We start from the raw sequence: 11,657 nt of genomic DNA on the forward strand, positions 1-11,657 counted from the left end.
CCTTTTGCAAACCATCTGTGAAGCATCTTTGTAATCTGGATGTGGAAACATGCCAGTATACTTCATGCAAGTGTTTTCTTACAAGATTAATATCTTCTTTGCTATTCAGGAAGTGCATTCCCTTTCCACCTGCGCTCAGCAGACCTGCCTGAACATGCTTTTCTTTTTGTGTCATTTACAAAAGCCCTATCATGTCTGCTACAAGTAAACAGCTTCTTGTGATGGTTGTGTCAGTGCCAGAGCGTACGAACAGGGAAGAGGTGTCCTCCTCAGCTGAAATCGGTCCGGTGGGCCAGCACAGGCACCGAAAGGGAGTTTTCTTTACTTTCTTTCATCCAAATTCTTGTCCAGATCACCTGAATTCATCAGATAATCATTTACAGTTTCCTCCTTCCTTGTGCATAACTTCAGTGAGTCTCTGAACGCCCCGCATGTGGTGAGAAGGACACTATTGGATGACAGGAAACTGTGTGGTATGAGATGTGTGATATCTCCCAACTGTCTGATTTTAGCACTGGTCTCTGCATCTCACAGCATTAGCTATCAAAAGGTTTTTAAACTCTATACACTGTTAGTCACCATGAAACTGTACTTAACCATTAGTTGCAAAAAAAGGCATTAGAGTTTATGTGACCTAAAGTCAACATATTTTTGAGTGAAACATAATATTAACAGAAGACAAAAAGTTACAGATTGAAAATGTAGCTGTTTTATGCTTTGGAAGTCTAGAAAATATAGTCCCCTATACATCAACAATCAGTATATTAAATTATTTAAGCCCCTATCCCTTCAATCGTTGATGTTAAAGTGGTTTTTGGTCCGATCTAGTTGCCCCCGGATCACCCCCCACCCCACGATTTCTACCGAGGGTACTCTATTATGGAGACTAGAGTAGAGACTATATTAATATTTTGTAAGGGTAACCCTCAAGAGCATCTCGATGTGTCTCAATGGAAATCCTTCTTTATAATCCCACTTTATTTATTACATTAACATCAGTATATAAAAGAGACAGTCTTGTTTCAACTGCTTTGTAAAAAGACATTTACTTTTTTGAAAATATACCAGCATTTTCTTGTTCTGGTAAGAAAAAGACTGTTACATTGTTTCATGATCTAGATTAGGGGTCCTGGAGAGCCACAGTCCTGCAGGCTTCAGCTCCAACCCCAATCAAACACTTAAGCTAATACATTTGCAAGGGTTACAGCAAAACTGCAGAACTGTGGCTGTACAGGACCAGTGTTGGTTATCCCTGATCTAGATGATGGTACTGATTGTAGGTTGCGTGCATCGGACTACAGCACGACTAGTCCATGAATTCTTGTAAAACCAACAGAGGAAACACATGAGAACAACTCAAACAAGTGTATTTATCTTTCTGCAAGTCTGCACCTGTATAAATATTTTCCTTCCGTTTCAATGAATGTCTCACCACTGCTGATAGACAGAATTAATCATACATTGTCATTACGTGCATGCATCTTTTTAAATATGATTCTTTAAAGATTTGAAAAGTTTATTTAATTTTAGATGAAAACACACCATCTTAGGAAAAGGAAGAAGGTTTCTTGCACATTAAGCCAAACTAATACTATAACATTATATTAATATTATAATACTAACCAAAAGCACTGGCCAAAGAATACAGGTTAACAAAAAACATAGTAATATTTACACATTCACATTTTACTGGTATATCTGCAGAGCCTTGGCTTTAATTTAAAGGTTTCAGTTCGCAGAGATTTCCAGTTTCCCACACATTGTTTTTTTCTGCTTTCCTTTTGGTGTTTTTGCGCTTCATAAACACCACTACAGCCGCCAGGAGAACACAGACTGAGATGACCATCAGACACAGGCCACAATAAAAAATAAGCCAGCCATTTGATTCACATCTGTTTTGAACAGGCATCGGAGGAAGCAGTCGTGGTGGTGTGTACTCTGGAATGGCATTCACGTGACATTTTTCCAAAGTCTCATTGACCTGCAGGTTGACCCACACGGTGGTCTGCAGCGGGTCTGGCTTTCCTCTGTCGCGGACAACTATGAAGAGGTGGTGCATGCCGTAGTCCTCGCCGCGCAGGTGCTGGACCAGAGTTATGTTTCCTGAGTGCTGGTCAATCTCGAAGGGACTGTGGAGAGATGGTTTGGATGCAATAATTTGGTAAGTGATATCCGAATTCATTCCTGAGTCCTCATCAATGGCGTAAATCTTTGTTATCATGCTTCCTGCTTGAGTAGCCGGGGATATGGTCAGACAGGAGAGGTTACTGCTAGGAAGAAGGACCTGGGGTTGATTATCATTGACATCCTCTATAAAAATGGTAATTTTTGCTGTAGTGGAAAGGACTGGACTGCCGCCATCTACTGCTACAACTAGAAGCTCATAGCGGTCTTGTTTCTCGCGGTCGACTACAGCAGTACTGCGGAGCGACCCCTGTGCCAGGTCTATGGCAAAAGGGACATTGTCGTTTAAAATACGCAAATCCACGATCTTGCAGTTGTCCCCTTCATCAGCGTCGCTTACTGTGACTTTCCCAACTTGGGAAAGTTGTGGAATGCTCTCAGACACAAAGAAATAGAAATGTGGGGTTGGAAAGACCGGTGGATTGTCATTCACATCCAGTATGTTTATGGACACAATAGCAAAGCCCTCCAGAGATGGCTCGCCGCCGTCCCGGGCCACAACGGTGAGGGCGTATGTCTCCTGCTGTTCTCTGTCCAAAGACTCTGCTGCTGAAATCACACCTGTCTCTTCGTCAATTCTGAAAGGTCCTCCATTTGTAAGACTGTACCTTACTTTGCCAAACTGCTGGCTGTCTGCGTCGCTAGCTTGGACTCTCAGCAGAAACACTCCAGGCTCGTTGTTCTCCTTGATGTCCTTTTCATAGCGTGTTTGTTCAAGCTTTGGGGCATTATCATTCACATCTTCAACCAGCACTTTGATCACTTCCCTTCTGTGCAGGCGTGTGCCATGAGGATCAGAAATAATAAGTGTAACATCATACTCGCCACACATCTCAAAATCTAGGGGTTTTGATGTTGAAAGCAAATAGCTGCTTGCTTGCGGCTTCAAAGAAAACGGCATGCTGTTTTTATCTAAGGACAGAGTACCTTTGGCAGTAGAGGTATCTTCCAGCTCCAAGAGCGCCAAGACGGTGGGGGGCTCGTTTTCTCGTAACACGATCACTTGGTTTTTATGCTCGGCGACAAACTTGATCTTTACGGTCGGCTCTTGGCTCAACACTGGCTGAATGTATACGGTTACCTGAGTTTGCGCAGGGGGGCAAAGTGGGCTATTCGCAAAGACTTTCAATGCATGCTCTTCAGGACTGTCAACCTGTGAGTCAACAGCTAAGCTGATCAGGCCTGTGTGTCCATCCAAGTGAAAGAGCGCTTTGGCCCTGTCTGAGATCAGACGGCTGAAGGAGAATGTGATCTGGGCATTTTGGTCCAGGTCTTTGTCTGTGGCTTTAAGCTGGGCCACCGCAGTGCCCTTGACTCCTAACGCTGACACAGTGGCAGTGATGGGACTGTCAGCATCAAACTCCGGGCAATTGTCATCAACATCGGTTACCGTTACACTGAGATTAGCTGTAGAGCTGAGTGGTACTGAACCTCTGTCTACAGCTACTAGAACCAAGAAGTGGTTTTCCTGAGTTTCCCGGTCTAGTTCCCTTTGTGCCACCAGCTCCAGTTCATGCCCGTCTTGTCTGATGCTAAAAAAGCGATTAGAGTCTTCTAAATGGTAAATTATAGCACCATTATCGCCCGTATCCTTATCCTGGGCCTGGTCATCCAGTGGGAAAGCAGTCCCAATTGACGCATCTTCAGGTATGACTAGAGGAATCTCATTCCTCTCAAAAATAGGAGCATTGTCATTAATATCATCCACAACAATTATCATCGGCACTACTTCAAAATTAGGACTCACGACTGCGGTGCTTGAAAAAGTACACTCCCCATCCTGATGTGATGGACACAAGGTCTCTCTGTCTATGTGCTCTGTAGTGAACAGATCTCCTGTGCTCTCATCCACCCGGACATATCTTTCATCGAGGAGCCGGTATGGAGGTGAGTAGATTGTGCTTAGACTTCCGATCTTAACGCCTGCTTCTTGCTCCTCCACGGTGATGAAGCGCAGTGCATGGTTATGGATTTGCCCAGCAGATGCCAAGAGAAGCACCCACTACAAAACAACACAAGAGACTTACTGCTTGGAAGAAAGCAACACCCTTCTTTCCATATGAAAGTTTAACCACTCTGACTCACTGACTCAGGAGTTAAGTGTGTAATCCATAACCACCAAGTCAGTCTTTTTTTTCTTCTGTTGAATATGTTGTTGCACAGGCTGTATTATTGACTTCCATGCTCCAGCAGCCAGATATTTTACATTACAATATAGAATCCCAACTAAGCTTGCAAAAGCACTTTTCATGAATAAACTGGTTTTAAATGCATTTGTTTTGCATTTCCCAACACTGCATCAATGAAATTAGGTGCTTAAAATCTGAAAATCTTCTGCCACAGTTTAAATATTATATTAAATTAAATATTACATTTATTTTGCATTAATTTTATATAAGGTTTGTCATTTTGCAACAATGTTTATATTCTTATTTGCATATATATATATATATATATATATATATATATATATATATATATATATATATATATATATATATATATATATATATATTCATGTAAAACTGTACAATTTCTTAATGTAACTGTTAAACATGAATAAAATCCAAGCTTAAAGGTTCTATCAAAATGGAAATGCACCTGTATAACAGGGCAGCAGATTTACACAGATTTAAAGGAACTTGCTAACAAGTTTGGCAGCAGATCTATGATTCTAGTGACAAATATATTAATTCATGACTTATTAGATCATTTTAATGATTAACTACAGGGTTGAATAGTTATGCTTGAAAAATACATCATAAAAGCATTATACTGTATCTAGCATAGCTAAAACAAAATGTAGGATTTATGCCTTTATTGCTGTAAAACTATTATTAGTAATGGCACACCAATTTCATAGAAGTGCCTGCATAATTTTAACTTTTAAAAACGTTAAACTTTCTGTTGTTTATTTGTATACACCTGTCTTATTTGTCTACCTGCTTGAAACCACCAAGTGATACAAAAAAGTTTGAAAGATGTCAAAAACACATTTAAAAGTGCAGACTGTCTAATGTGGACTTGAGCTCCGTGTAACGCCTGACAGACTCGGCGTTCAAAGTCAAAACAAGAAAAGTGAAGAATGTTCTTTCTGAAAATATACCAACACTAAACAATGTAGGATGCATCACTCACCTGTAGTAGAGTCCAGGTCATTATGTGGCGGTTTTGAGCTGTCCATTCTTCAAGAACATGTTGAGCTCTGCGAGCATGAGAAAGAAACGCACGCGAGAAACGTGCGCGCGGGAAACCTCACCTACCTGCGTGACAGGTGAACAGCTCGAGACTAACTCACCATATTCAGCCGTTGGCTAAAAGGGAAAATACAGGTCTGACGGGATGTTTTTCCGGTTAATTGCATTATAATAATAGATGGGTCGCGGTGAGGTATTTTTCCCTTTCAACTCTAAGCACTCTGTAATGCTTTATAATAATATAGACACTCTAAATCATAATAATTGATTATATAACATATAGTTATAGCTTTTATTTGGAGTTGCACTGGTTCATTTTACAGACATCCCAACCTGCAAAAAGTCATTTCAGGGAGGTACCCCCTTATTTATTTTCCACTGCAACTTTAAACAGGTCTAAGGAGTTGGTTGTTTTCATGTAGCCTTGGCAACTAGCCTGAATAATATGCAGATGAAATGAAACTCACCTCAACATGCCTTTTGCAATCATATAACCCCCATGGGCAATGCTTGAGCAAGACTGTCATTATGTTTGACACCTATAAGACAGGGGTACACTTTCATGTAGTCTGCCGTAAAATGTGTGTTATACTTTTTTGTTTTGTGGCACTCTCCCTCTGTCATGGTGCTCCTGTTTCTAGATAGACATAACTGTTAAATTTTGTTCGGGAGAAGAGATAAAAGCCCGCCCACACTGACAATTGATTGGTTGATTTGCAGAAACAGGCCAATCAGGATGCTCTCCGTCTTACATGCGCTTCGCACACACGCACATTAGCACACACACGCAAGGTCTCTCGCTCCCTCTCTCTCTCTCTGCCGTGCGTGCGCTACACGGTTTGAAACACAGTATCTGTTTCGCATGCGCGCTTTTGCTCGCTCGGTCTAGATTCCGGGAGATTTTAACTAATTTGCGGGTCTCAGGGAGCCGCTTTCAATAAGCGGGAGACTCCCGGAACTTCCGGGAGACTTGGGATGTCTGAGTTTAGCTTTTCTGAACCACACTGAATTGGAACTATGGATTATATACCAAACTGCACTGTTATAATTATTATGGTCACCTTGTCATCTGATTCATGTCTCAGTGTCGCCATCACGAGGGCGTCAGTGATATTACATCACATTTATCAAAATACAGTTTAGTACTCTATTATCATTTCCCCTCTCTTCTGTACTCCCCGGAATATGTTCTGTGTTCTTTGATCCGTATTATTTGTTTAATTTGTGTTGAATTATATTTCTGCAATTAAGAAAACTATACCCTAGCGTCAAATGGGTTATTGTAATTTCATGGTGTTATAATGAATGAATGAATGAATAAACAGACAAATAAATAAAATAATTATGCCATTTGTGTCCAATTTACAAGTTTACAAATGGGCAGTGAATAGAACAAGAATGACAACATCCCTTACAAAAAAGTACCATAGTAACCACAGTCTCCGCCCAAACACCACAGGTGTTATTACCATGTGTGGACATTTTATTATGCATGTTGTTTAATGGTAGCTTTACAGCCACTGTCATAAAGATGTCAGAAATATTCTACCTGTTTATTATAATCGAACAAATAATTCGGGGAAAGGAGAACCGTGTAAACTGGCACTTTAAGAGCCGTTACATTGTGGAAATCACTTAATGTCATTACTGCGCCTTCGCTTTAGTCCGAAGTGGTCGGAAATTTTCTTTCTCTAGTTCCGCATGTGACGTCATGTGTAGGTGTGTGGGAAAATTTTCAGTCTTTACCGTAGCCACTGAGACAAAAAGCCGTGTTCTGATTGGTCGGCGCGTTATGCGCTGGGTGGAGTCAATGTAACGCGTTGTACTAATTTCAGAACAAGTTCACAGCTCTATCCACAAGAGAACCACAGGATGTCTGCAACAAACTGTTCAGGTAAACTTTCCTTTGACTACAAATTTCACATGACATATTATTTCAGCTGTTTTTTTTTCTTTGTAGAAAGTGAGCAGGTTAAGTTTATACATTTTATTTATCATGTTGACATCAGTCATTATTAATTTTTATTTAATAAGTTTATACATTTTATAAATTTTAAGTTTATAAATATTATAATATTAGTTCAAAATGCGTTTCAGTATTTGGCTTGTAATGCTAATAGAGGATGTGGCTTGTATTAGAGCTGGATCTGGAGCTGGGAGACTTACTGCAGGAGTTTGATGATGTTGTTACGGAGCTGAGCACACCGCAGGCCTCTGAACATGTGCTGAGAGATGTGAAGAGACACACAGCACTGACTGAAGGAGACGACTCAGACTACTGTGAGTACACTGCCACACACAGCTCACTCGTACAGAGTCACTGAACGCAAAACATTTAGGAATACTCTACATTCAATCCCTTTAATCACTTTAATGCATAATATGTATACACAAATGTATAAAAAGGGAGTTCTTTAATAGATAATTTCCCTTATATTTCCCAATTATAAATCACTGCTATGCAATTTGTTTCTTTATCTGAAGAAACCCATGTTTGCGTATCTGAATGAGAACAAACCATAGACTTTAATAGCCTTAATAGCTAACTATAATTAATATAGTGTCGCTTTTCAATAAGCTATCAAATGCTTCACTTATGTGATTTCTGTCTGTTTTGTTTCTTAAATAGATTGTGAGAAACAATCAATGTATTAATTAGCCTTTGATCATAAGAAAGATTCTTGTGATATAAACAGTACCTTGTGCCACCTTGTTCTTTCGCGTTTACATGCAAATTAACCTTATTGTTTGTTTTTTTCAGGTAGCGAGGCTTCGCTGGTAAACAGCTTGAATGTCAGTCAAGAGGAGCTCAACATCCCAAGCTTAACCACAGCCCCAAAAGGTATTAAGAGAACATAACAGATAATGATCACATTAACTAAACAAGCTGATGGCTTTTCCTCCCTGCTTCATGCATGGCTCTATGTTTACCTTTTCTAACTTAATATCAATCTAAAAGGCAAAAACAATTTTATTGTGCATAGGGAATTCAGAGGGTCACATTTCTTTCATAGTGAAACGTTCCACAGGAAATGTCTCCGCACTTAGCTGCATTTCCACAGAGTCTGAAGCACTAACGTCTTCGCTCTCTCTCTGCTCTTTACAGCCCGGCTCGGGGACACCAGTGACCTACAGAGCTTCATTGAAAACCTGGATAAAGAGCTTGCAGGTATAAAACAGATGGTTGGTCACATTTAAAGTAGCTGTTGCAGCTCTATCTTTTGAAAGCATGGTGTTATTGCAGAGAGAATATTTTATTAATCTACATCAAAAATAGAGTAAGGCCAAAAGCAAGTCCTATGCAAGGATACAAATGCAGAATATTCAGCCAGCCACAGGTGTGTATTCCTGTGGTAGGTACAGACTTACAATCTGATGTTTATTTTTATGGAAAGCAATGGACTTCACGTCTCTGTACAGTAGCAAATGTTACAATGGTAATTGATACATAAAAGTTATGTTCATCTAAGGAAATTTTTGCTTATTTGTATGGTTGAATTGGATCATTGAAGCTCAGCAGCAAAGGCATTGGTTAATAAAATGGGATTAAATACATCGAGGATATTTGCGTTATTTAATATGACATCTTTTCATGTCATATTCTGAGTTTGCATTTTACAGTTTTTTTTTCTAAAGGAATACTAAATGTGTTTTTGAGTAAATGTGAGAAAATGCATGTTCACATGTAGTTACTTATTTGAAAAAGTAACTCAGATTTTTTCTTGTAACTTAAAAAGTAATGCGTTACTTTACTAGTTACTTAAAAAAAGTAATGATTATGTAACTCGCATCAATTGTAATGCATTACACTCAACACTGTTACTGAATGATAGTCAAAACCTGAATTCTGTTATTATTCTTGACAAAAACAAGTAAATGTTTATTAGAGCGATAATGTTAACACGCCTATCGCTAAATTCCTAATAAAAGGCCGGTGGTTTATCACAGCTCATTCCCAGCATGCTCCATTATCAGTGGAGTGACAGTCATGAATCATAACTGCAAAACCATAATACCTCACTTCCCTGACTTGAGCTGTCACAATCTTATCTGTCTTACAGAGATGTGAGATGACGGGACGCACATGATCACAGAGGACTGAGCACCTGAAGAGCTGGCATTTAGCAAACTGTAATCTCTGCTTCCAAACATTATTATGCTGAAGAAAAAAACAGCTGGAAGGCTTCATTTTTGCCCCCTTCACCAAGGGAAAAGAGCTCACAAATTTGTCAAAACCGTTTGGAAGAACTACCAAGTTTCTCAGAAGTTTTATTTAAAAGAATACATTTATATGAAAAGCACAATTCCTTGTAAGTTGTGAAGATTTATTGTTAATGGCTATTTTTCACTTTTTTTAATATAAAGAATGTATAAATATCAGTGTTACCAGGTTCAACATAATGTGTAATATTACTTTAACCTTGTAAAGATTTTTTAATAATAAAGGTTTTTGCATTAAACATGTATTACTCGTTTTAATTGTTTAAATTTTTTCTTATATTAGGAAGGAAATGTTTTTTTCTTGTTAATAATATGTTATGTTGGGAATACCTACATAATCATATAGGTAATTGGCTAGATCTCACAAAAAGTGCTTAATTGTCATGAAAATTGTCCTGGGAAATCTTAATGGTAAATGAACGTATTTAAACACAGTGAAATATGACCTGGACAGGTCTTATGAGATTGACCTAATTAATCATAAACTCCGATATCAAATTCCTTGCAGGAGCTGCAGTTCGCTAGGTTAAGTTTATGGGCCTGGTGTGTAGAGAAAAGGGAAATGCACCTAGACATTCTGCAGCTGATGGAAAAGGAAGTTGTCAGTTGCACTGCGATGAAAAACAGCACAGTTTGTGGTATTGTCACAAACCACATCTTCTCAAGTTTGTTGTTTTTCTGCGTATGCAATATATGGTTCCTAAAAATTATTTGAAAGTTAAAGTCTCACTTAAATATGCACTTCATTACATTGGGCAAAATATCAAACCAGCTGCATATAGTTCTTGTTTTATTTTTTATTATTATTATATTTATTTTTTGTCTATGCTTTTTTTTTTATCTATGTGTGATTTAAAGGGTAACTTCATACAAAAAGTTTTAATTTTCTCACTCTTATGCTGTTCCAAACCTGTGTTTTTGAAAAATGAATAAGATATTTATAAGACTTTTACCATTGTCAACCATTAAAAAATATACAGAAGAAAGAAAGCCATACAATTTTGACATGAGTTTGAATAAATGATTTGAATTTTTAGGATGAACTATCACTTTGAGTGTCCAAATACCTTTAGTCAAATCTAAAATTTGCCCCTTCCATTTTTCCACAGAGTACATTTTTGTCACTTTATTTTTAACAGATTGTACTCCCATATCTTATATAATGGAGCAGATGTTAGACATTATGCAACATCATAAGCGAAAGTAGCACTTCTTCTCGGCAGCAGTGTTCATGGAAAAAGGAAGTTTGGAGTCTCTGGCACACAAAGTCTTGTGAGGTTTGACATCATCACTGCTCCACTACTCTTAGTATTACAATAAATACTCCAAGCATGTGATTATGAAGTCACCAGTGAATGTATTTAAAGAATTGGGATTCATTTAGAAGCAGCATTTTGGAAATTATATTATTGTAGCTACAATACATCATCCTAATATGTAATTCCATGTTCTCTTTCAAAGGAACTTCGAACTGCGTCCTCATGGGTCCTATGGGGGAACGCCTCGTTGTGACCCATGTCTGAAGCATACATTGAAAAATAACAAAAAACATGTTTGGCTGGCGATGATCCTTGACATCACCACTGGTGCGACTATAGTAAAATAGGGAGAACATGTCATTCTCGAGGCTTTGCTCTGACACCTGCAGTTCACACGGCTCGCGTGCTGTGGGTGTGAGTGTAGTGAAGAGCAAGTGTTTTCAGCTCTTGAGGGAGTTGGATGCGCTCCGTTGCACTCATTATGATGCATTCACAGGACTACTGAGGGGAATGTGAGTATTATATGTTTTTTTTAAATAAAACATTAAATCCATTCTCATCCCGGATCCACAGATTCAAGCATACTAGTTATGCCAACATCGAGGGGATGCTTGAGAATGGTTATGAGAATATGCTACCTGTTGAAGAGAAGCTGTCCAGCTATCTCTCCATGGGGGAGGCATCTTCTCCTGAGCTGTAAGCCTTTTAGGATACATCTCGCCTTTCAAACTTTTCGATACCTCTGTCGAGAGAAGTTCCATTGTTCCTTTGGATCTTTTGTTCCATGAAGGTCCAG

At 38.8% G+C, this 11,657-nt stretch overlaps 2 protein-coding genes across 2 annotated transcripts; one reads left to right on the top strand and one right to left on the bottom strand.

The window, feature by feature from the left end:
* Positions 1-1,351: 1,351 nt before the first annotated feature.
* Positions 1,352-5,517, bottom strand: LOC132114041 (protocadherin-20-like). The gene is made up of 2 exons (XM_059522162.1): positions 5,323-5,517; positions 1,352-4,186 (listed from the first exon to the last, which is right to left on the bottom strand). Exons 1-2 carry the CDS (start codon positions 5,341-5,343, stop codon positions 1,715-1,717), a joined length of 2,493 nt encoding a protein of 830 aa, XP_059378145.1. The 5' UTR covers positions 5,344-5,517; the 3' UTR covers positions 1,352-1,714.
* Positions 5,518-7,117: 1,600 nt separating this feature from the next.
* Positions 7,118-9,816, top strand: LOC132114351 (regulator of cell cycle RGCC-like). The gene is made up of 5 exons (XM_059522459.1): positions 7,118-7,275; positions 7,521-7,661; positions 8,143-8,223; positions 8,488-8,550; positions 9,443-9,816. The coding sequence occupies exons 1-5, from the start codon at positions 7,254-7,256 to the stop codon at positions 9,448-9,450; spliced, it is 315 nt and encodes a 104-aa protein (XP_059378442.1). The 5' UTR covers positions 7,118-7,253; the 3' UTR covers positions 9,451-9,816.
* Positions 9,817-11,657: the final 1,841 nt, after the last annotated feature.

The sequence above is a fragment of the Carassius carassius genome, chromosome 33 (genome assembly GCF_963082965.1).
Source record: "Carassius carassius chromosome 33, fCarCar2.1, whole genome shotgun sequence".
NCBI classification, from domain to species: Eukaryota; Metazoa; Chordata; class Actinopteri; order Cypriniformes; family Cyprinidae; genus Carassius; species Carassius carassius.

Bases quoted from the DNA above. Each gene is read 5' to 3' on its own strand.
- LOC132114041 (XM_059522162.1), bottom strand. From the start codon at position 5,343: ATGACCTGGACTCTACTACAG. The intron at 4,187-5,322 runs GTGAGTGATGCA...GTTGTTTTGTAG, and splicing joins TGACCTGGACTCTACTACAG to TGGGTGCTTCTCTTGGCATC.
- LOC132114351 (XM_059522459.1), top strand. From the start codon at position 7,254: ATGTCTGCAACAAACTGTTCAG. The intron at 7,276-7,520 runs GTAAACTTTCCT...GGCTTGTATTAG, and splicing joins GTCTGCAACAAACTGTTCAG to AGCTGGATCTGGAGCTGGGA. The intron at 7,662-8,142 runs GTGAGTACACTG...TGTTTTTTTCAG, and splicing joins AGGAGACGACTCAGACTACT to GTAGCGAGGCTTCGCTGGTA.